Here is a 25,971-nt window from a genome sequence, read left to right as displayed (position 1 = left end):
TGGAAGAAGCCAGGAGCAATGTGTGAGAACAAGCAGCTCTACCCCAGGTCAGTATTGATTTAGGGACCATTAAGTGAAAAAATTCAGCAAGACCCCTCAGGAAACTCAAAGATGGTAAAATGATTGGTGGAGGAAACGTTACCAGAGCAAAATAAATCCTTGTGCTTTCCTTATGGTCTTAAGCCTAATAAAGAAGGGAAAGAATTCAAAGAGAGTAAAAAGGAAAAATAGAAATATTTCTAGTGCCAGCTGGTGAAGGAGGCCAGTAAGTGTAAAATAGGAGAGGAATTCCCTAAAATTCCTTAATAAGCACGTTGTAAAATGACCTGAGGTCACCCCCAGCAATGAATTTTAAATGTGTCCAAAAGTGTCTGGAAAGGATTTTTTGCACAGGTATTTCACAGGACACCATCAACCAGGAATACCCCTGTGATTAATAACTGCTTTTTAATATTTCAAGCAAAATTTGGATTAGATCATTCAATTTTTAATGGCAGCTGATTTATGGAGATGTGGCACATCCTCAACTTGTGTTTCTTTGCAGTTCATCCGTTGCATTCCATCACTGCTCCTTTCAGAAATGGTTATTTTAATAAAGATACACTAAAGCCCCACGGTGGCCTTTCCAAATATTCCATTTCAAGGCAGATTCAGTTTCTCAGTTAATGAACAGATTAGAACAAACACTTTAATTCACCTTTAGAATGCATTTTTAAAATTTATTCCTTTTAATTAATTTTTAAATTATTTTTAAATTTATATTTGGGACGAATGGTAAAGGTTCTTGACAGAGGAAATGATGTTAAAGTGAAAACTGGAGAACATTGAGGAACAAAAATTGAGAAACATGAAGTTTATAAAGGGAAAGTTTATAAAGTTTCTGCTGGATTCAGGCACTGAGGATATTGTGTGGCTCTTGGCAGCCCTGGAAAACTTTTATCTCAGAATTCCAGCAGTCCATGATGCTGCAGCATTTTGGGTTGGAACGTTGCCTTCCTGGATTTTCATCATTATGGAATTTTGTATGGAAAATGTCTGGTATGTGCTAAAACTGGACAGGCTGCACTCCTCCTGCTCATCCCTGACACTGCTGGGGTAAAAAATCACCTACAGGACCTTCTCTGTCTTAAAACATCTGGATAAAAACCCAACAAACTTCAGTTTTAAGGGATTTTTACACAAGTCTTTTCTCTTTGCATTTGATAAAGACAAACCCAGCCCTCAACATTCCCAGGAAAATCTCCTACCTGAAACTACAATTCCATGTTTGACCTGCAGAGAGGATGTGGGATATCAAATCAGTTTCATGAAAATAATCAAAGTCTTGATTTAAAAACAGGTGGAAAAATTGGAAATGGAAAGGGAGCTGTGGTTGGATCCACTGGGGATCTTCTGTTGTCATTTCCCAGAGCTCAAATTCCTCTGGATGGAATTGCAGGTGGTAAAATCCCAGTTTAAAATCAAAATCCAAATAATACCCAAGTAAATAAACAGTAATGAAGTAACTCCACATCAGAGCACAAATCCTGCTTTAACTGCAGCCTCTCATCCCTTTCCTGGGGACATTTATCCGACCTTTCCCAACGCCTGATGAGCTCAAAGAAAGGTTAAGGAGAAAAGTAACGAGAAAAAGAGTGAACAAAACACACATTCCCCAGTTGTGTGAGGAGGTGGCTACCCAAAACCACTGGGAATAATTCCAAAGTGGGTCAGAAATCTACAGCAAATGTTTGGAATGAATTCCAGGAAAAAGAAAAGCTGAGAATACAAAATAAATTCCCAAGTGTAAGAGAGGTTTCCCCAGTGGAATGAGGGCTAAGAGAGGATGTGGCTGGTTGGGATGAAGGGAATTGTTAAAGAGGGATAAATCCAGGGGTTCTGGTGTGACAGGGATGGAATTCACATGGAGAAAGGAGACTAAAAGGAAAACAAATTCCACTCAGGGGTTGCCAAATCCCACTCAGGGAATTGGTGACATCCCTGGAGAAAACCCCACACCACATGAAGCTGTTCCATCACACTGATGGAAACACCTTGGAAGGACCAGCTGGTGATTCCATGAGAATTCCAAAGGTTCTGATCCAAACCCTGTGCAGGACAAGGAAACCAGGAAAATCAAATCCCATTTCTGCCAGCAATCCCTGACTGCCGCTCCTGTGGGACTGGAATGGTGCTGGATGACAACATCCCATCCCTTTTATACAAAATTCCAGGTTTTTTGGGGGCACAGGAGAGTGACAGCCTGACCTGCTGGAGTGGGATAAATGCAATTCCCACTGGGAGAACTTCTCTGTCTCACTGAGTTCCCAAAAAATTCAGGAAATCTCCAATTTGGGGTTGTGGGCAGCAAAAAAAGAGAGTTCAAGTGTCAGTGATGGGAAGAGTCAAGGAAAAAAAATCAAATAGAGGGGATAAATTTAAATCACATTTGAATTTATTCCCTAATTCAGGAGCCTGTCTTTACCTGGAATATTTTCCAGCAAATCCCAAGAGGAGAGAGCAACAAAGGAGCCCAAGCCCAGGCAGATTTTAAACAGAGTTTGATCAAATTCTGGAAAAGGTTGTGGGACAGGTTTATCACAGGAATTCTGGATTATTTTCTTGTGATTAAAAACAATAATTACCAAAGAAACTGAAATTATTTATTTGTATGAGGAGACACTTCACAGGAGAATAAAGGACTAAAATAAAAATCAAACCAAAGGAGACTGAACTTGCTGTTGTCATCTTTTCCTTATGGAAGCCTTTGAGGGTGGCGAATTCCACATTGACAAAGGAACAGTTTTCGCATCAAAAACATAAAAATAAAATCCCAGAGAAGGATCCCTAATCTGAATTAATAGCACAGAAATATAATAAGCACATCTGGCGCTATTTGAATGAAACCCCTGCATTTCCAGACATAAATCAGCTGAAAAGATTGGAGGGGGAAAATTATATTTATGTCTGAGTTTTTCCTCTGATACAATTAATCAACAACAACACTCAGGAATAGTTATGGCAGGAGGGTCCTGACTGGATCCATCTGCTCCCCAAAAAAATCATCTTGGATTTATCAAAGTGAATTATAAGTGGAGAAAAATCATGTAAAACATGGAATAATGGCAATTTCTGCCCATGATCTTGGTACTTCCACAGAAATAAAGAATCCAGAATCAGGGATGGATTAATTAAGAAAGGGAAATCATTAACAAAAAAAAATTGGCAAAAAAACCCAATTCTTAATTTATGCAAAGACCAAAGAAAATATGATCAATGAGGAAGGGAAAAGTCCATCTTAATTAGACACCAAAACCAGAGTGAGGGGAAAATCTGGGTTTGGAATGTGCCAGAACCAGGAAAAAACATCTGAACCTTGACAGAAAGGATGGAAAACTTCCCCAGAAAGGATGGAAAACTTCCCCAAAAAGGATGGAAAACCTCCCCAGAGTTCTCCCCCTCCAAGATTCCCAATTTACCCAAACTGGGAAGGAGAGAGACAACAATGATAAAGCCCAATCCTGAAATTCAGAGCCCAGGGAGGAATTAAATTAGGCAGAACTAGAAAATCCCAGCTCTAAACGACTGAAAGGAAATTCAGTTGTTGGAAAATCCAAATGGAAAATGGAAAAGTCCAAATGGAAAATGGAAAAGTCCAAATTTCCTGCTAAAACACCAAAGGATATTCAGACTCCAAGTTTTCCATCCCATGGAATTCTCACACAAATTTGGGATCAAACACCTTTAAACTTTAAACCCAAAACATCAGCAGGACTTTGACCTGAGAGTTGAGGATTCCCCAAATCCTCTCCCTCCTCCCACTAAAACATTTGGGTTTGTAAACTTTAATTGTGAATTTTTCATTTTATTCCATTTCACCAGGATTTTAACCCAAGATCTCCAGAGAACCCTGGAACACCAGGTGGGGGCAAAAATCCCACCTTGTTTCTATTAAAACCAACCCAAAATTTGGGAGGAAAAAGCACCAGTGGATTGCTGGAAGCAAATCAAAGGCAGGTGGGAATGGCTGTGGCTCATGGATGGGATTTTCACAATTCAAAAAGCAGTTTTTGCACCTCTAAAAGGACCAGAAAAAACAAAAAATCTTCATTTCAGTGAATATTCCTGAAAAAAAAACAAGGAAAAAGGCCTTTCCAGCTGGGAGTGGATACAGAAAAATGGATTAAACACTCAGCACAAATAGGGAAAGCTGTAAAGAAATTTTTTTTAAAAAATGAATTGGTAAATCCATTTTTTTTTTTTTTAAAGGGAAAAATTCCTGGAAGTGTTAAACTCACACAGCCATAAAAAAACTCAGTGTGGGTTCTTTAGGAAGAGAGGAAATATGGATTTTATTGCACTAAAGGCTAAAAAATTACCTCCCTTCTATTTATTTGCCTGCAGCCTGGAATATCATCCCTTAGATTTACATTTGCATGGAAATACAGCCACCATCACCAAAAAATTCAACACTCTGATAAAGAGCTGACAGAACAGAGATTTCTGCATCAACATCATCTATTATTCTATAAATTTATCTCTTTCTTCATTTCACCTTTAAAAATTAGAGGCAGAACGATGCCCACAGCTGACAAAAATGATAAAATTATTAATATTTGACTCTTAAATACGGATTTTTAATCTTTTTATCACTGTTTCAAATTTCTGCTGCACCGTGTCGCAACGAAGAGGTGGGAGAATATAAAAATAGAAGATAAATGCAGGTTCTGAAATGAAAATTTTTAATTATCACGTCATAAACTGATTTGGAAACAGCTCCAGCCAAGGCTGGAAAAACAGGAGCAAAAACAACCAACAGGTAACAGGGATTAAATAACAAAAGGAGCAGTTAATACTTGAATTACTGATTTATTTTTTCCACTAAGTTTTCTCTAAATAAATTAGAATTTTCCAGAAAAAAAAAATGAAATCCCATCCCCTTTGGGACCTTTGCATGGAAATGCAGCAATTGAAAAATAATAGAAAAAAATTTGAAAATTAAAAGTGACTCAAATATCACAAGTTTCAAAATTTGAAAATCTACCCCAATTCATGCCCCAATTACACAGGAATTAACCTGAACTCAATCAAGATTATATATTTTGAATAAAAGTGCATTTTCTCTTTGCTCTCAGGTTTAATAATCAACTCACCCCCACTGCACCGTTTTTTTTTTTGGGCTGTCACAGATTTGCTGGTTTAACTTTTCCAAAAAAACGGCTCGTGTTTCAGGCTTTTGGCTGCCAAATAAACACAATATAAAACGTGCAGGGCAAAACATAATTATCCTGAGGAGCACCTGCAGAAAATCAGGGCGCAGGGATTTGTATTTTAGGTGCAGATCACAGAGAGTTGGGCAAATTTACGCTCCATCTCAATATTGTGCCAAGATCCCTCCTCAGTATCTGCAATAAAATATATTCAGATCGAAGATCCTTATGCAAAATCCCCCCAAAAAGAGGAGAAAGAACCCCCTAAAAAAATGAATTAGCTGGTGGCTTTAATAATTAGATTAAAAATCAATTATAGTTTTGCCAAATTGTTTGTTTGCTGGAGAAAACCCTCCTGGAAATGCATTTAAACTTGGCCATAGTGAAGCAGCCACTGCCCTCCATAAAGTTCCTTTATATATTTTTTTTCCACAATATGCACAAAACCAGAATATGAAATCAGAAACATTTTACACATTCTCATACTTCAGAGAGCACTAACAGCATTTTACTCGTCGAAAGCACTTTATCTTCATGTCTCTATAAGGCAGAGTTGGTGCATAATAATGTAATTTATATTGCCTAAATGTTATTTTGGGAGCACCGCATCATTTCTCAAACTTCATGACCTTTACAATTTCCTAAACTTTTATTTCCCTCATTATTCTGAACAGATTTCATTACATATTTTGAATGTAAACAAGGCTGAATAATGATGGGCCCCATTAGGTATGTACAGCCGTGACAATGGCGCGCGGGGCCGAGATGGAAACCCGGCGCATTAATTTCCCTCCCAGCCGCCCGTAACTGCACTCCCATAAAAAAGTTTTATACTCAACTCACATAAATCACGGGGGAAGAAAAATGAGAAAATCTGGTGGCTAACTCATCTCCCACCATTCTGCGAAAATGAAATTCACTGAAATACCTATCAAAACTGCAATCATCAAGAGATAATGTCTTCTTAGGTCTATCTGCACTTTCCGATTTAATTTCCTCCATGCCCTTGACATCCACAGATACCATTAAGATTAAGAGCAGCGAGTAACTGAGCAGTTCTCAGATTTTGATATATGGGGCCCAGGCACTAAATGTAATATCATCATTTGAAAATTAATGCAATATTTCTTTTGTTAGTTTTTTTTTTTTTTTTTCCCTTTTCCCCCCCCTCCTCCCCATCCCTGGCTCGGAGAATGGGATGAATACTCGGGGTTCTCTGCCAGTAATTTCCCCATCAGAATGCCGTGCAATTATGAGGAGCTGTGCACCTGGGCAGAGGTCACCCAAATTACTCCATCATTTAATGAGCACCGAGATCAAACCCCGAGCACACTGTTGCTGCCGAGAGACGCCTCGCAGCCTGCTACATCAAATCTGATGGAATCATTAGAGTAATAAGCAGGAAAATCTGTTTGCAGATTAACCTCTGGTTTCATGCTGCTTTTCATCTAATGGGGCGCTGTGGAAATCTTGTCAGCTTTTCATCAGGCACGATCAAATTACGGGAATTGCGAACAAACCGCCGGCGCGATTGGAAACAACACCCGCGCGTGCCGGGGGTTTTATGCAGATGCCAGGGAAAATCACACTCTTGATATTTTTACAGGGTTATTTATTTGCTTTGGCTGATCACTGAGATCAGAGCAGGGATCGGGGGATGCTCCCCATCGGTTCTCCCAAATTTATAGCGGAGAACGGGAGAAAAATGAGTTTATGGGGTAAATATGAGTGGAGTGACAAAGGGAAAGGAAATAAAGGCACAAAGGTCATGGGGAGGAAAGGTCATGGGGGTCCCCCCAAAGCAGCCAAGGGCTGGGGAGGCACCTCTGCCTTGGTGGTAAATGAGAGTGATCAAAGTTTATTTTTTAATAAAGACACGCAGACATTAAAGTGCTGTTTTATGTGGAGCGGCTCTGGTTTCAGAGCCCGCTGGTAATGGGAAGTGACAGGGCAGAACTCGCTTCTCTCACAAACTTCCCACTAAACTTGTCGCTGTTGGAACAACAAACTGCTGCAAAGCCTTTGAATCTCCTGCCATGAAAACGTTCTGCCTCTGACGGTTTGATCGCGCCGGTGTTTGATTCACATCTGCAACCAACAGCAGCAAAACCTCAGAACAAATAAAAGTGCTGCAAGCACACGAATTTAATACACGTTCAGGGCAGGGAGTTCTCCACAAATCCTCTGGATCCTCAGAGCCCCTCTGCAGGAGCAGCCTGGATTTCATCCCTGTAGACCAACAGAGCCAAACAAGATGCATTTTTCCATGGATATTCATAAGGCATTGATGTTCTGCAGTGTGATTACCTGGTCTGGAGCTGATCCAGAGCTCCTGAAGGAGCTGGAAAGGTTTCCAAGGGCCAGGCTGCTGCTGAGCAAGGGGAAGGGTTGGGATGAGGACTCTGGCACAGCCAAAGGGGCCACCAGCCACTGACACCTCATGAGTTGGGGACAACAGGGGTCCCCTCCCAGTGGGGGACACAGCCAGAGCTTAAAAAACATATTCCAAGCTGGAGAGCTGGACACTCAGTGACTTTCCAGCCCATCCCAAGGGAAATTTGGAATGTCCCTGCACACAAATGTCACTTTGGCCATGAGTGGAAAACCTCTCCAACCCCACCTTCATTCCCTTCCTCTCCAAAGGGGACAACAGGCACAATTCAAGAGAGACACAAGAGACAATTCAGGCCTGCAGAGCATAATTGACCAGCGTGGAATTTTGCCAGGACAGCAAGATAAACATAATTACTCCCGTTAAGAGCGTTAATTAATTGTTTGTGAGCACAAATAACGGGCTGCTTGGTTTCCAGCTCGTTAGGAAGCCAAGGGCTCTGTCAGGCATCACTGTCCTGTGGCCACCCAAGCTGTGACAGCACAGGTGAGAAATTCAGAGTGCAATGAGCAGTGAGGGGCCAGCACTGCCACCAAACTCTGTGGGAAAGCCAGTGACAGCCAGGAAATAAATATTGATATTTAATGAAAATAAATAGTTGATTAAATATAAAGAGCGAATAAAGGAGGACAGTTCTTGGTTGGGGTTTGGGGGTTTTTTTTGGTTGATCAGATCAAAGAAAGATGAGGACCTTAAAGCACATCCAATGTCACTCCTGCCATGGCAGGGAACCTTCCAATGTCCCAGGGAAGCTCCAATGTCCAACCTGGCTTTGGGCACTGCCAGGGATCCAGGGGCAGCCACAGTTCCCCTGTCCACCCTCCCAGCCAGGAATTCCTTCCCAGTATTCCACATAAACCTGCTCCTTTCAGTTTGAAACCATTCCCTGTGTCCTGCCAGTCCAGACTCTTTTAAATCTCAAATTGTAAACCAGCCTTTTCTTATAGAAGGGATTCAATAACTGATTAACAAATCAAGATAAAGACTCTTCAAGTGGGAAAAACCTCTTTACAGCATTTGGAGACACAGGTATTAAAGCTCTAGAGCTAGAATTATGAGGCTTAAATCTTCGGAGGAATATTCCTATAATTTACTGGAGTCCAGAAAGTCTTTATGAACAAAATGTTAAAGTTTGGAAATTTCCAGCACAAATATTCCCCCCTGTGGGTGCCTTGGGAAACAGTTTGTTTCCTTGAGCACCCATTCCCAGGACAGATTTTCTAAGATCAAAGGAAAAAGGGAGAAAAAAGTCTCAGATCTGGAGTTTTTTGACAGATCTTTCAGGGCAATGTCCCTGTCCATGGTAGAGGGTGGAATGAAATCTTTGAGGTCCCTTCCTGCCCAGTTCTGGGATTCTAAATACAAAGCAGCCAATTTATTTATCAAAGACATAATTTTATTCCAAATTATTGTGAGTTAACCCATGAAGCACTTCAGGCATCATCATTCCAAAGGTGATATTTCCTTTCCAATCCCAGAGAAACCCTGAACACCACAGAACTCTCCCTGCTTCCCCCTCTCCAGGCTACTCCAAGCCCACAGAGCCTCTTCCTTCCCATTTTTGTTGTTATAAATCAGCCCTGCAGCTCCTGCTGTGGCAGAAACCCCAGTTTAGAAATAAGTCCCAGCCATGGTCAGGAGAGGAGAAGCTTTCTAAAATTCATTTAAGGGATTTGACCCGCAGGTGAGACGCCCCTGGAAGCAGCAAACAAGGTGGATTTTCTGAGAATTCTGCTCCTTATCCCGTTTGATGATTCCCAACACATTTCACAGGGAACCTTTGGAAAGGGGGAGCTCCTGAGAACTGTGCCAGGAGATCCACCCCACCAGGATCTCCAGCCCACCAGGATCTCCATCCCACCAGGCTCTTCATCCTTTCCACCCCACCAGCATCTCCATCCCACTAAGATTTCCATCCTTTCCATCCCACCAGGATCATCATCCCACCAGGATCTCCATCCTTCCCATCCCACCACGATCTCCATCCCATCATGATCTCCATCCTCTCCACCCCATCAGAATCACCATTCCCCCAGGATCTCCATCCTTTCCACCACATCAGGATTTCCATTCCACCAGCATCTCCATCCCACCAAGATCTCCATCCTTCCCATCCCACCACAATTTCCATCCCATCAGGATCTCCATCTTTTCCACTCCACCAAGATCTCCATCCTTCCCATCCCACCAGCATCTCCATCCCACTAAGATTTCCATCCTCTCCATCCCACCAGGATCTTTATCCTTTTCACCCTACCAGGATCTCCATCCTTCCCATCCCACCACAATCTCCATCCCACCAGGATCTCCATCCTTTCCACCCCACCAGGGTCTCCATCCCACTAAGATTTCCATCCTTTCCACCCCACCAGGATCACCATCCTTCCCATCCCACCAGAATCTCCATCCTTTCCACCCCACCAGGGTCTCCATCCCACCAAGATCTCCATCCTTCCCATCCCACCACGATCTCCATCCCATCATGATCTCCATCCTCTCCACCCCATCAGAATCACCATTCCCCCAGGATCTCCATCCTTTCCACCCCACCATGATCTCCACCCCTTCCACCCCACCAGGATCTCCATCCCCTCCATCCCCTCCACCCCTCTGGCACTCCAAGGAGATATTTGTACCTCCAAATCCTCCCCAAGTGATTCCCAAAACGAGAAGCAACAAGAGGAAAAACAATTCTGCCCAACGTGACACGAGAGGATTTGAACAGCACCGGGGAACAGCAGGGATTATTTAGCTATTCCATGAAAAAATCAAACCCTTCTCAGGATGGATGTGCCATTAATAGTGAGTATTTTCATTTAATGGGATTTAATAATCACTTTAGATGAACTATTTAATGTTCCACTGATTGCTGGTACCAACATGTGAGGCTCAACCAGCTTCTGACTCGTGACAAGATTTTATTTTCCCCGGTTTTGATCAACTGATGAGTTTTTAATGCTAAGCCTGGCTCGCCATCACTTGTGGGTTTAATATGTTTACTTAAACCAGAAATATTTTGCACCTCAATTATTATTTCCTCCTGCAGCCCTGAATGGAATTTAAGTCGATCCATTATTCATAAAGCAAAGACAAGAGAAAACACAAAGCTGTGCACTTCTTTCAAAGCCTCCAAATGACTCAAACACACCATATTTATGCATGCAATATTTGATTGTGTCCCTGGCTCTTTTTTTTGTTTTTTTTTGTTTTTTTTTTTTTTTTTCCTGTTTTAATTTTTTTTTTTTTTTTTTAATCACAAGTTTGTTGTTTTCAGATCAGGATATGCCAAAAATCCGACACCAAACAATTTTTTGTTTATAATTAAGGCAATCATCAATCCAAGGATTGTAGTCCGGTTTTATTTCATCTCGACATCAAAAAAAAGTAATTTAAAAAAATTAAAATTCCCTTGAAATGGGGAGATAAATGAAAATGTGAGTGCCTTCACATAATAACAGTAGCCTGACCCTCTGGGAGATGGTTGACTTTCTCAATTCAAGGTATTCAAAGCTCATTCAAAAGTGTTCATTTGGAATGCAGATATCAAAGATGATGCAAATGTTCAAGAGAAAATTAAAACTTACCAGATGTTCTAATCCAGCTTTGATGTTCGCAGAGTCCCTGTAAGAGAAGAACAAAAGTTCTAAATAGTTCCTAAACCCTTGTCTGCAACCATTTCTGTTTAACTCTGAAATGGCAAAGCTGGGTGATTTCTCCAGTGTGTCAAATTTTTAGTTTTAATACATATATTTACCTGTAACACCTAAAAAATATTGATTATCCTAATGCTCAATGACAGAATTAAACCCTCAGATAGTGCCTGCCCTGAAATTGCTACAAACTGTAGAAATGCCACAAGATATACATTTAAAATCAACATTTTAAATCTAATTATCCCACTATTTACACTGGAAATGATCAGCCAGGCCAGGGCATGGAGCAGTTTATCAAAATAATAATAATAATAATAATTTATTATTATCAAAATAATCCACGTTTGGTGCCTCCTGGTTCTGCTTTGCCACAATGAAATTCTTGTGCCCCTTTCCAAGGTGATGGAGAGAAGGAATTGTGATTAATTCCATGGCTCGTGCTGGAGCTTGGCTGCAAAAAATACAAATGTACAAAGAGAAAATGGGCCACTAAAAAAACAACAACAAAAAGTATCCAAATAAAAGTTCTGAAAAGCAAAAAAATTCAGAGGGAAAATTAATCCTTAACATATCCTGCTATGGAAAAAAAAAAAGATGAAACCCAATGGAAAATAAATTAAAAATCCCCCAAATTCCAACCCACTGGACAAGGAGATGGTTCCTGCTTCCATCAGGGCCAGGTTCTACCTAATTCCAACATCACCTTTTGGAAATTGGGTCATTCCCATGGAAAACAAGGAGAAACCAGCCCCTGAGGGAATCACCACAGTATTATTAATCGCCAATAATAAAATTTCTAAATATTTATAATTTCCTAAAGCTTTTCCAAAAATCTGCTACAGAGCTTTTTTTTTTTTTTTTTCTATTTAAATGTCATTAATGAAGTGACAAGAAAAAAAAAATAATTTTGCTGTTTGAATTTGAAAGAAGAATTTATTCTTCTCAGCCCTACAGGATTTATCCCAAATTGTCTCCCACATCTTGAGCCTGGAGGAGGATCCAGGGAGAGCTCAGAGCCCCTTTCAAAGGGCTCCAGGAGAGCTGGAGAGGGACTGGGGACAAGGGATGGAGGGACAGTGATGCCTGAAGTTTTAGTTTTCGTATTTTCATGTTCTGTGGTGCCCAGGGGTGAGTTCTGAGCTCACAGTCAGTGTCACTCAGCTCTGCACACAGCAGGGACACAAAACAAACCCTTTTCCTGCTGCACACCAAGGACAACTCTCAGCCCCAAAAGCACAAACAAGGGGGGCTGGAGGGAGGGACAAGAAGGATGAGACCTCACAGCCTGGAGCTGGAATTGGACAATTAAACCCCAAAATGCAAATGGACCAAAACTTTAAAATGTGAGATCTCATGACTGGCCAGCCATTCTGTGCCCATTTTGGGTCCATTTTGTGTCCATTTTGTGTCCATTTTGTGCCCATTTTGGGTCCACCTTGGGTGCAGCCCTGGCCAGGCTCTTGTCCTGCCCAAGGTTTACCTTTAAGACCTTTCAATAAATCTCTACTTTATTCTCCAGCTCTGTCCAGTCTTTGTTCCAGCTCAGCCTTCCCAAGGCATCTCCAGGACACAGGGAATGGTTTTACATGGACAGAGGGCAGGGATTGAGGGATTTTGGGAAGGAATTCCCAACTGGGATGGAATTCCCAGCTTTGCTGTGGCTGCCCCTGGATCCCTGCAGTGTCCAAGACCAGGTTGGACATTTAGGTTGGAGCCCCTGGGACAGCAGAAGGTTTCTGCTCATGGTTTGGGTAGGATGGATGGGATTTAAGGTCCATTCCAACCCAAACCATTCCATGATCCCATTTTGGAGGTTCTATCCAGCCTTTAAAGGCTGAATTGCTTTGGGAGAAGGATGAGGGAGCTCCTCCCAGCCCATCCCTGCCATCAATATCTGTGCACCTCCACTCCGGCCGTGCTGAAAGCTGCCTTAATTCAATTACAGGCCTCAAAACTGATAAAAAAAAAAGGTCCTGAAGTGGAAAATGTGAGGAGATTATTGGCAAATGAATAAAGATTTGTATCGAACCAACACACGGGAGTCGAGCAGGGCTTTGGTGGGGCTGTTTTTTAATCATCCCCCGTCTCAAACCTTCTGGGAACAGCCAGTTTTCCCTTCCCCTCCCTGCAGCACATCGATTCCTGAATTAGGCTGCAATATTAAATAATTAATATACTTGCCATGATTGATGTTTTGCATTAGTTGAATATTAGGTTATCAATCAAAATCCACTTGGTTTAATGTAATAATATTGAAAAAGTGTCACGGGCTGTTGAGCCAATTTGTAGTTGAGGCAGCCCAGACAGGAATATTGGTGTAACACAAGGCCCTAACGCAGGAAATGCACTGCTGGAACATCCATAAGGAAAACATTATCAAACTAAGCAGGACAAGGCTGAGCTTGTCCTAAATAAACCTTGGGGCACCTGTCACTTCCAATGAAAACCTCTTCCCAGCCCGAGGCTGCTGGGCATCAATCAGCCAGCCTATGGCAGGGCTTTATCTTTTAGTTAACCAATAGAATAGATTAGAGATCTCACACAATTATATTCTGTGTCCTGTTCTATATTGCATTATCTATAGGGTAAATTATATTACATGATTAGCATTATATTTATATAATTGTATATAATAATTGTATATTTTAAATACATTGCATTATAAAATTTGTTGTGTAATTATGTAAAATAACCACCTGTTCTATATATTACATGATTAGCATTATATTTATATAATTGTATATAATAATCGTATATTTTAAATACATAGTGTAAATCACATTATAAAATTTGTTGTACTTGTATAATGATGTAAAATAACCACCTGTTCTATATTGCATTATCTATAGGATAAATTACATTACATGATTAGCATTATATTTATATAATTGTGTATAATAATCATATATTTTAAATACATACTATAAATCGCATTATAAAATTTGTTGTACTTGTATAACTATGTAAAATAACTGGCTGGGGGCTTTTCCCCCCTCGTTTTGGTTGGAGTTTTCCCCCCTCATTTTGGTTGGGGTTTTTTTCCCCCTCATTTTGGTTGGGATTTTTTTTCCCCCTCTAATTTTGGTTGGGTTTTTTTTTCCTCTCATTTTGGTTGGGAGTCTTTTTCCCTTCTAATTTTGGTTGGGTTTTTTTTCCCCCTCGTTTTGGTTGGAGTTTTTTTTCCCCCTAATTTTGGTTGGGGCTTTTCCCCCTCATTTTGGTTGGGGCTTTTTCTTCCCCTCTAGTTTTGGCTGGGGTTTTTTTTTCCCCCCTTGTTTTGCTTGGGGGTTTTTTTTGGGTTTTTTTTTTTTTTGGTTGGTTGTTGTTTTTTTTTTTTTTTTTTTTTTCCTTATTTTGGTTGGTTTGTTTTTTTTTCCCCTGGTTTTGGCTGGCTGGGTGGGAATTTCTCCTCCTGTTCCCTTCACAAGGAGCGAAAACCTCATTCCTCTGTTTGCATTCCCAGCAAACACAGGCAATTAAACATCAGGCTCCGGAATGTCACTGTTAACCAGCCTTCAATAAATTAGACAACTTTGGCCTGCTTTACCTTCTCTGTAATATTATTTAGTAGATATTCAATTAAAACACATCCTGTAGGTGAAAGTGTAGGAAAACATTTCCATAATGGACATCAGTGGCAGTCGGAAGTGCTGCTAATTAGCCTCAAAGTACAACCCAGATCACAAAAAAAAGCAGCAGAAAAACCCAGCAGTGGAAATGCCCACGACTCTGGGCTGAATATTAAACAAAACCCAGCAAGTTCCAGTGTTGGGAAACACAACTATGAAAAAAAAAATAAATAAAACACAAAAACTCTCTGGACTGGTAGAGAGTGTTACAGGTTAATGAGGAACATAGAAGGAGAGCACAATAATTATCATACCCAACACCTCCCCATCTGTGTGGGGATGGCTGCAGAATATAAATAATATAAATAATATAAACACAGCCCCAGCAGCATCCAGGCTGCCACTAATTACAAATGTGCTGCCACGAGCAGAAATATTTGAAATGTGAGGTTTTTTCCGAGGGGTATTAAATGCAAGCCCGAGTCAGGGAGGAAATTTAAATGTTCTAAGAGCTAAAACAATTTGAGTACAATCAATTTTCCATTTGCTGAAAGCTTCTAAATCCTCCTCATTCACCCAATTACTACTGTACTTAACCTAATGAAATTTTATTCTGTGGGAACAATACTATTCTTCGACAAATTGTCGGGGAAAAAAAAAATATAAGATTAAAAACTTCCAGACAAAGAATAAACTCCTAGAGAAAAAGATGCAAATAAAATTACTATCATAATCTTTTTGTTTTTTATTTGCGAGTGGAAAGAGTGAGGGGAAACAAAAGCACGGAACATAGCATCTGTCATATCAGAATATAAAAAGATGATCCTGGCACCAAATGAAAAAGCTTTAATTCATTTGCAAATCAAGGCTGCCAGTTTTATTTCAAGCTGGCGGTAACTGTCAAGAGTTAACAAGATAATCACTTTCAATCCTGCCTTCAATGGTACATTACACTGTTATTCCATTCAATAAGGCCCTTCTTTGGGGCACTGGATGAATGGTTTTCATTTCCAACTCACACAAAAAAAAAAAAAAAAAAAAAAAAAGTTGCAGGGGAAAAAGAAAAGAAAAAAAAATAAAAAAAAATCCATGGGGCTTAAGAAAGAAATCCCTTTATGGGCATTTATCTGCCGGCACTTGCTTTTAGGCAAAATGAGATATTTGGATACATTGGTGTCCATTGACTTCCTCTATTCCTTCAGGCCCTCATAAAAAAAAAAATATATCCCACAAGGAAAACCTCAAGCTTGTTTAGTTTGAGTTTGTTTTTTTAATTTTATTTTATTTTAAAAACTTTCTATGCAGATTAAAGAAGTTCTGCGATAATCTTTGGTGAATACTTCACAGCACACCGAAACGACAGCGTGTTTGAGCGGCTCCATCTTTGTCTAAATTCATTATAAACTGCTCAAAAAACCAGTAAATGCTCATGAAAATTGTGCTATGGGGAACATTTGCCAGTTGCTCATTAAATATTCCATAAAAATAAAGTTACCAATTAAAGGTTCTCTGCTTAGGAAACAAGGCAACCTCCAATTCATCTGAATTAATTATTTTTAATTCTTTTCTAAGACTCTGTGCCATGAATTCCTCCCAAGAGGAGAAAATCTTGTAGAAGTTTATTAAGTATTTTAAACTTATTTGCTGGCAACCCAACTTTCCACTAAGACCTGTGAATAAAACTCTTCAAGCTTTTGCTCGGTGCTCAAAATTCACATTACAAGGCACAGTCTTGGTTCCATTGCACAGATCTCATTCTCTTACTGTATATTCATATTTAAAGGTTGGGATTGATGATCTTGGAAATCTTTTTCAGCCTCAAGGATTCAACAGTGGCAATTCAAAGCTTCTATACTGACTTTAGAAACAAATTATTAATTTCTTTTTCAATTTTTTCTTTCTCTCTTTAATCCTCACAGATCTCAGTCCAGAGAGCAAAGCTGAATTTATTAATTTATTAATTTATTTATTTGATATCTGAACTGAGCTCAGCTTATCCAACCTATGACTAAAACAGAGCTGTAGATACTTTTTATTTAGTTTAATAATTATTTTTTATTTAGTTTAATAATCAGTAAAAAATCCCTTTCCTCAAACCCAGGGACTCACCTCACCCATCATTTTTTATTTATTTGCAGAACTCAGATTTTTGATTGTTTTTCTAACCCATCACTAGAATTCAGACAATTTCTTCCCCATGCAAATGTTCCTTTCTATTCAGGGCTTCTTTTACCTAAACACCACAAGTTCCAACTTTATTTTTCTTCTTTGCACTTCACAAGTTCTTCAAAACCTTCTAAACACAGAGATGTTCTTAGAATTAAAAAAAATACTTTAATAAACCCAAACCCTAAATGCCTCTATCTGTGAAATTCTAGGATACAACTTGTTTTGTTGCTCTACCGCCCCTCCTTCCTCAAAACAAAGAATCTAAAATAAAAATTAATTTAAAAATCACATAATTTTGGAAGACCTTAAAAGAGCACAAGGTGTTGCACTTAAATTAAAGAGGAAGTGACAGATTTCAAACTGCAGGTCAGGACTTTAAGGGAGATTAATAAAATCCCAAAAAAAAAAAAAATCAGGAGAAATTTGGGATGTGCTCCCTCCCTCTCCGGCCAGCAGAAGGATGGCTGAAAAATAAACAACTCATTTAAAAAATCACAATGAACCAACACATTTCCAGAGCTCAGGAGAAGGAGCAGCATCACCCAGCAATCCTTGGATGCACAGATTTTAAAACCAAACACTAAAAAAAAGTTTCCAATATCCCAAAAATATTCCAATATCCCTGAAGAGGAGTGGAGCCCTTTGGGAATCATGGTCAGGTTCAGCTGAGCCCCCAAAAATTCCCATTTTGCTGAAATTCCAGCACCTGGGACTGCATTGGATCCGATTTTAGCACCCCAAAATCTCGTGGTTTTTTAGGCATCCCTGGTTTAATTCCTGGGCTGATCCCCCTGAGGGGCTCAGGGGCACACCCAGAATATTCTCAGAATATTCTGACAAGCCCAAGTTTTCCCTCCCTAAATGAGATAAAACTTTCCTTATTCCTGAACAGAGCAAATCTATTTGAGCTGAGAAAATTTCCATCTCCTCAACTACCTACCTCAGGTTTTTTTGGTCAGGAGAGATTTGAATTTCAGGCTTTCCTTCATAATTAAACTCTGGGTTTTTTGGTGTGTGTTTTTTTTTTTTTTTTTTTTTTTTTTTTTTTTTTTTTTTTTTGTTTGTTTGTTTGTTTTTGTTTTTGTTTTTGTTTTTTGTTTTGTTTTGTGTTTGTTTGTTTGTTTGTTTTTGTTTTTGTTTTTTGGGGTTTTTTTTGTGTTTTTGGGTTTTTTGTTTGTTTGGTTGGTTGGGTTTTTTTGGGTTGTTTTTTTTTTTTTTTGCATCTCAACTTGACGTAGCCCTAAAGAAAACCTTTGGAAGTCTCTTGGTTTCTCCAAGATGGTCATTCCAAGCAGCCCAACTTCACTTCTTCACTTCCAGTAAAAAAGGAAGTTGGACCTTCTAACAATTTCCATGCTGGGCTGTGTTGCAAGACAAATTTATAAAATTGCAACACTCTTGGTATTTGTCTTATTTCCTTCTCTTCAAGAAATGCATCCAGACAGTCTCATTGATGTCAATCAGAACAATCTGAATTTTTTGCCAACTGCTGGTAGAAGAATATGGTAGAAGAATATTGGAATACTGAAAGGGATTAAGAGGAAATTTAAAAAAATATATAAATTTAATATAAATTTTAAATGAGTGCGGAAAACGAGGGACTGATCTCCACAAACAGCACCTTGATATTGCTGAAAAAAAAAAAAAAAAAAAAAAAAAAAGTCTCATATATTGGCTTTTCCGCCATTTTCAGTTTGGGCTGAAAGCTGCAATTTCAATATACAAAATAATTGTTTCAATATACAAAATGTACAAAATAATACAAAGAAGTGGCACAAAGGGGTGTCCCCAGAAGGTGGAACTGGAGCCGTTCCAGGCAATCAAACACATCCCTGGGTTCAGCACAAAGCTCAGGACTCTCACACAAAGGATAAGCCACTGCTTAACTCTCTGTCCAAGCAAGATTATTGCAAAGTTACACCAACATTTTGTGATAATTCACAGGCCTTTCAAACAGCTCAGGATGTTCTAGCAATATAAATAAATAATATATTAAAAAAATATATATTTTTAAAAGTCCTTTTCCTCTGGTCATCATGGTTCAGTCAACCAGGTCAGAATTTGGAGGAGTAACTTTTACACCAGTACCCAAAGCAGAGAATGGAAGAAACGACTGAAGAAATTTAAAAATGAAGTTGAAAATGAGGGAAAAAATAGTTTAGTTGTCTCTATATGTTAAGGGTTTTTTTTTTTTTTTTCTCAGCAGGAGAAATCCAGCACAGCCAACAGCTGGAGTGAACAATGTTCAAAGTGCAGGTAAAATGGGAGAAATAATTTCAACCACAAGGTAAAATTTACAAACTCTGCTTCACGTCTGGGGCTCAAATGGTTTTTTCCTTGTGGATCTGTGATGACAGAACTGCACAAACCAATGGTAAAACCAGCAGTAAAATCTCCAATCTTTGTACATACAACACAGCCTGGCACGTGGTGCTTGGTGTGCTATAAATGGACCAAAAATAACTTTAAAAATTAATAAATTGGTCTTTTTAAATACTTTTTCCCATCCTGTGTGTGGCACATCAGGAGGTAACGAGGAAGGCTGAAATCAGCACATTCTGAAGCATCTCCTGCACTTGCAGGATGTCACAGGCTTGACTGAGGAATGACAAAATGCCAAGTGCTGAGAAATATTTGAGAAGCTGTAACAGCCCAGCACCAGATAAATATTTAAAAAAAAATAAAAATAATGAAAACAAATTTCCCAAAGTCAGAGCCGGGGGAATTCACCATCTCCTGGACGTGGAATTGATCTGAACACAATCACTTCATTCTTCCCAGCACCGTTTGACTTTGAACTAAACATCAATTAATGCACAAAACACGATCTGTTAACTCCAACACTGATTTTTTTTTTCTTTTTTTTCCCCCCTATAAAAGAGGTGAAGCAAATCCATTGGCCCTCCCTGAAAGGCTCTGAGCAATCCCCACCATGAGCTCCACTTCATTGGCCACTGGTCACTTAAACCCTTAATTCTCACCATAAAAAAAAACTCCCTCAACCTCAGTTTTTTTATTTTATTTTATTTTATTTAAAGCCCTTAAATTAGCAAACAAGACATCACATAATGTATTCTCCAAAGCTGGGACCTTCCAGTGGCTTCAGCTGCTGACGCTGCCATTGAGGCACGGCCAATAGGAGCTCATTTGAATAATCAATATGACAACCTTATTTTTCTAATGCAAACAGGATTGCTACAGGAAGGTGTCTCACTGCCACATCACAGTCATGGCCTCTTTTAACCCCTAATTAGATTTAGGCGATTATCCCTGCTCTTCCTTACAAGTGTACAGGCTGGATAAGGGATGACAAAAGCCTTTGCAGGCTGCAGGTTAGGCAGGGAGATACAGGGGGAGAAGATCAGCAAACAATTGTTATTCATATCATCTCCCTACTTTTTGGTGATAGTCACAGTTTGCCATCCACAGCTGAGGGGGGAAAAATAGCCCAGAGCATTAGGTAAAAAAAAAAAAAAAAAATGCAAAAACGCTTAAGAACGTTGAGGGGTTACACAGATGGAAATTCAAGGTGATGTTGGGGAATTATGTTTAATTCAGATTGGTTATCGCAAAGGGAAAACTATGGAGATGGTGGGTTTGTGGCTCATACAGGAAATCTTGCCCTTTTTAAGGGATTTCTGTGCATTGTCTGGTGGTGTGTAGCGTTTTGCATGGCTGTTTCTACCAAAATTTGAAAAAAAAAAAAAGAAAAAAAAAAGAATAAATCAAACTTAGAAACAGCAATCCCAAAAGAATTACATTGCTCAACAAAGTCCGAGCAGACAGAGAAGATCTATTACAAAAATGTAATCACATTTCATTTACAAGAACTCTTATCTCAGGCACTTAAACATAACATTTAAACAGTTTTCCATTTTATTGTGCTCAGTATTGGAGCTAATAAGATAGAAAAGTCTAATCACGTTAGCAACATTTCTATTGCATTACATAAACACAGCACGAGATTAAAGGCAGAGCAGGGGGGAAAAGGCAGCCTGCAAAACTGAGCCCTGGATTTGTGCTGGCAGACAGGAACATCCCTGGGATATCACTGGGATCCTGTGTGAAAACTGCCACGCTGCAATTGGATCCTGAGCTCCCAAAATATTCCCAGCCTGACTGGAAAAGGGATTTCACCACATTATTCCTTGTTCTGGAGCAGAAGAGAAGTACTGGCTCTTACTGGAAGGATCATTTATCCAAAACAAGTCAAAATTTTCAGAATTGCTAAAAAAACCAACATTTGGACAGAGCTTTGAGAAGCATTGGAGGGGAATAAATTGTAAAAATATTGCAGAAGTTGTGATTAACTCCCTTACCAGCAATGCTCAAAGCAGCTCCAATGCAACCCCTGCACTGGGGTTTATTTCCCATGGAGGAATCACTGCAGCTCTGCCCGGATTTCTGCTCCAGCCAGGGCACTGGGAGGGACCATGGAGCTCCTCTGGTGCCACCTCCCTGCTCCAGCAGGGCCAGCCCAGGGCAGGGAATTTTCCCTGGGAGACTCCACAGCCTCTCTGGTCCAGCTGGGATCTGTCCCTGTGGGTCCTGCTCCAAAATCTGTCCCAAAACTTGGAGAAGAAAGAGAAGAACCAACTATGGAGAAGGGAAGGGTCCAGGGAGAGCTCAGAGTCTTTTCCAGGGCCTAAAGGGGCTCCAGGAGAGCTGGAGAGGGACTGGGGACAAGGGATGGAGGGACAGGACACAGGGAGTGGCTTCACATGGACAGAGGGATGGGATGGATGGGAGACTGGGAAGGAATTCCTGGCTGGGCTGGAATTCCCAGATTTGCTGTGGCTGCCCCTGGACCCCTGGAGTGCCCAAGGCCAGGCTGGACACTGGGATTGGAGCAGCCTGGGATAATGGGAGCTGTCCCTGGATGGGATTTAAGGTCCCTTCCACCCCAAACCATTCCAGGATTCTGTGACCTTTGGCCTTTTCCCTGGAGCCAGGCTGGGAGAGCTGGGAATGTTCCCCTGGAGAGGAGAAGCTCCAGGGAGAGCTCAGAGCCCCTGGCAGGGCCTGAAGGGGCTCCAGGAGAGCTGGAGAGGGACTGGGGACAAGGGATGGAGGGACAGGACACAGGGAATGGCTTCACATGGACAGAGGGATGGGATGGATGGGAGATTAGGAAGAAATTTCTGGATGGGATTGAATTCCCAGATTTGCTGTGGCTGCCCCTGGATCCCTGGAAATGCCCAAGACCACACTGGAAGTCGGAGCAAATAAATTTTTCAAAATCTAGGAAACTTTATCAGGAGAAAATTCCTCTCCCATAACAATGTGAGAAGCACAACTCAAAAATAAGGCACTTCCACAAGTCAGAATATATTACAGTGCAGAATAAATTTTTTCAAAACTTCTATCTAAAACCTACAGCATATAAAATTTCGAGCCCAGAACATCAATACCTAATTACTTACTATCAGTTTACTGAATTATTGCAGTCTGAATGCTTAAAAAAAAAGCAGCAGAATTATTAAAATCACCTTCAAGGCTGATGAAAAGAGTTTCCAACAAGCTCTGGGGCCTAAAGCTTGTTTTGTTTTTTTATAACTAAATTAATTGATGGACTTCAATCTTTTGTCCTCCTCAATAAAAACCACACTGTGACCCTTTGAATCAGATTTAGTGGCCCTCACTCCATATAAACCCTTTCCTTCTCCTTCCATCTTCATTTTCCTGACTCACAGGGGACCTGTAAATTAACTCCCACTGCAACATTATCCAAAACTTCATCCAGGGTGGTTTTTTTAACACTGTTTAGTGTTGGCAGGAAATAAAGGCGGAAAGAAAAAAGGAAAAGGAGGAAAGGAAAAGGAAAAAGGGAGATGGCAGAGGCAGGCACATGAAATTTTCTCCCTCCTGCATTCCCCATTCCTGTGTTGTGGATTTCTCCCAGAAATCCATTTTCTGCGTTTCCCTAAGATTTGTCCAAGCCCAGGCAATGCCCACCTGACAATAATCAATGGAAAAAGCCTTTTTTTGCCTCTTGGACACAGCGTGAGCCCATTCAGCAGCCTCAAAAGGTTCTGATGTGAGCAGCCAAGGCAGCCCCTTCCTGATCAATTCCTTAATCCATCTGGAGAGAATGGACTGGTCCTGCTGCTCCCATTGCAGCCCAGGAAAAAAAAAATCATTCCCAACATAATTCACCATTAAATGGGCCTTGTATTACAAGGAGTTCAGCTGTGAGGAGTGAGGCAGGACCCAGGAGGACCAAAGATGTTCCCTCTGGGTCTCCCTGGTTGTCACCCAAAGCATTTCCCATCCTCATATTTCATGGATATTTGAAGATGTTGGTTTTTACACTGTAAATAATGTAAAAAAAAAAAAAAAGTGGCTGGAGTGTTTTTTACACTGCAAATAAGGTAAAAGTCCATGTCATTCCCAGACTTTTCCCCCAGAACAAGTGCAATGCATTGGGGTTGCCATAAGCTGTGGAAAAAAAGGGAATAAACCCAACACGAGGCTGAATTATCATCACAGGGACCCCTCTGCCCCATGGGCTGATGGTTCTGCTGGGGAAATGAAGGAGTTTTAGTCCAAGAAAGGATCAGGGGAGTCTCAATGAACAGAGAAGGACATGAAGGTCAAGAACATCTGGAAATCTCTGATGGGAACCAGGCTCAGAAGTCCTCAGAATGGAGAATTTGTGTTGGACAGTCTCTTCTCCACGGGAAGATCCAAGAGCCTTCCCTCCTCAATGGAAAATGACCCCAGTGAAAGGGAGTGGAAGCAGAACAGGGTAAGCACAGATTATCTGGAGGGTTTTATTTTACTCCTGCCCTGCACAGAACCAGGAGGATGAAACCAGAGCCTGGAAGGGAATCATGGAATCACAGAGAGATTTGGGTGGGAAGGGACCTTAAAGAACATCCAGTGTCACCCCTGCCATGGGCAGGGACACCTCCCACTGTCCCAGGGGACACCTCCCACTGTCCCAGGTGCTCCAAGCCCTGTCCAGCCTGGCCTTGGACATTTCCAGGGATCCAGGGGCAGCCACAGCTGCTCTGGGAATTCTATTCCAGGGCCTGCCCACCCTCCCAGCCAGGAATTCCTCCCCAATATCCAATTTACATCCATATTCTCTTAATTCAAAATTATTCCCTCGTGTCCTATCACTGATCAACAACTTGGATTATTTCCTTTAAGTTTGTCACATTATTTTATAATTGCAAACAACAGAAAGGTCCAAAAATTAGAGCAGGATTAGAAATGTCTCCTCCAAACAAAGATGCTCCTTTGCCATGGATGGTTTATAATCCCCATAGCAGGTAAGCTCATTCCAGAAAAAGCATTTTCAATCCAAAACACGAGGTGCAACAGCGAGTTTGATATTTTAATGTGAATTTCAATTTCACTTTTCCCTCCTTTGCCTGCTCTGAGGAGCATTTTGCTGGTTTGGGGCTGGTTTTTCCCCTAAATCCTGGCTGGGGACTGGTGGTTTGAGCTGGATGCAGGAGCAGGGTGCAGGGTGAGGTGATTACTGTATCTCTGCTGTTCAGTATCTGCAGGGTGTCTCAGTGCCACTGCAACTCCTTAAAGCCAGTAAAGAGATTACAGCTCACACTAACTGGATTTGCACAGCTCACTTTGGATTCCTCCTGCCCAGATTAAGGGAGGCCATTAAAACAATAGTCAGCTGCTCTCCCAGCACAAGGTGTCCCAGGGAAAAAAAAAAAAAAAAAATTAAAAAATTAAAAAACCCAACCAAAACTCCATGTTTACATTCAGAATCTATGTGTGTGTGTTTAGACAGGAATATTCCACGTTCAAGCAATGATTCCTGTAAAAAACCAGGATAATGCAAATTATATAGTTATAAAAAAAAAAGGACAATCGTGGTGGCTGGCGGTTTGAAGGAGCAGATAGTTTGGAAAATTTTTAAACAGCTTATAAAGAATGTGTGTCTTTGAAGATATTGCCTTCAAATGCTTTCCAAAACCTATTTCTGGAAATAGGGAGAAATATAATTCCCTCAATACAGTCCATGAATTTAGCAGGGAAGCTCATCTGACAGCCATCACTAACTGACAGCCTGAACTGCAGAATTCAAACACAAAACTTGGATTTTTTTTTGTACTTAGCACAAAAAGTGCTTAATGAATGAAAATGAAATGGTTCCCCTGAACTGAAATCTATTTATTTTCCAGAGCCAGTGGTTCCCCAGCACCTCCTGCACAGTTTTGCTCCTCAGTTCACACACATGTCCTGTCCACGCTGCCTTTTCCAGCTGTCTGCGAGTGAAAGGAAAAGAAATCATCCCATATGCTGCTGCCTATTAAATAAATGCCCAGCCTTTTGAGTCCTAAAAGGGGATTTTTAGCAAACAAAAAGAAAAACAAGGCCAACACAGCTCAGACAACAATAGCAACAAATCTCGGTCAAAGGCAAGTGACCCTAGAGCTGCTCTGGGCATATGGAGGTCTCAGTCCTTTTCAGGGAAAACCTTCCTCTGCCTCCCATTAGCCTTTGGCTGATTTACTGGGAGGAAACTGGGCTGTTTTGGCCTTTCAGCTGTTTCCTCCCAGCAGAGCTCTGAGGCTCCTCCTCCTCCTCCATCACCCCAAACACACCCAGGTGTTCTCTGGATCCTTCCCCTGGGCGAGGCAAGGGAACAACCCAGCTCCATCAGGGTCCTGGCAGGCAAAGGGTTAAATCTCCCTGCACTGAGGTCACCCATTGCTGCCACCAGGTGAATTCTTCATCATCTGGTTCAGCCACCTCACCTTTGGATTCTGCCTGCAGGCTGGAGGCACAGAGGAAGGCAAAAGGAGTAATAAATAAATTAATTAATTAGGCAATTAAAGAGGCATTCTGGTTTTATTGTGGGTGATTCCTTGCCATGATCCTGGAAAACCCACCTGGAGTCCAAGCAAGTCATTGGAATATCCCAGGTTGGACAAAGGGGCTCAAATCATTAAATTTTTGAAGCTGCTCTTCAAAAAGCCACCAAAAGAAATCACTGGAACAAAAAGTCCTACCAAACATCTTAA

At 40.7% G+C, this 25,971-nt stretch overlaps 1 protein-coding gene across 3 annotated transcripts in view; it reads right to left on the bottom strand.

Annotated features, from left to right (window-relative positions):
- RSRC1 (arginine and serine rich coiled-coil 1) overlaps window positions 1-25,971 on the bottom strand; it is a 109,517-nt gene that overhangs the window by 50,180 nt on the left and 33,366 nt on the right. For all 3 annotated transcript variants that reach the window (XM_083868896.1, XM_083868895.1, XM_083868897.1), the window contains exon 6: window positions 11,166-11,202. In XM_083868896.1, coding sequence (XP_083725022.1) covers window positions 11,166-11,202 — 37 coding nt within the window. The remainder of the gene's footprint in view (window positions 1-11,165; window positions 11,203-25,971) is intronic.

Source organism: Zosterops lateralis (genome assembly GCF_965231275.1).
Source record: "Zosterops lateralis genome assembly, chromosome: 10".
NCBI lineage: Eukaryota > Metazoa > Chordata > Aves > Passeriformes > Zosteropidae > Zosterops > Zosterops lateralis.
This window is presented reverse-complemented; position numbering and strand designations above follow the sequence as displayed.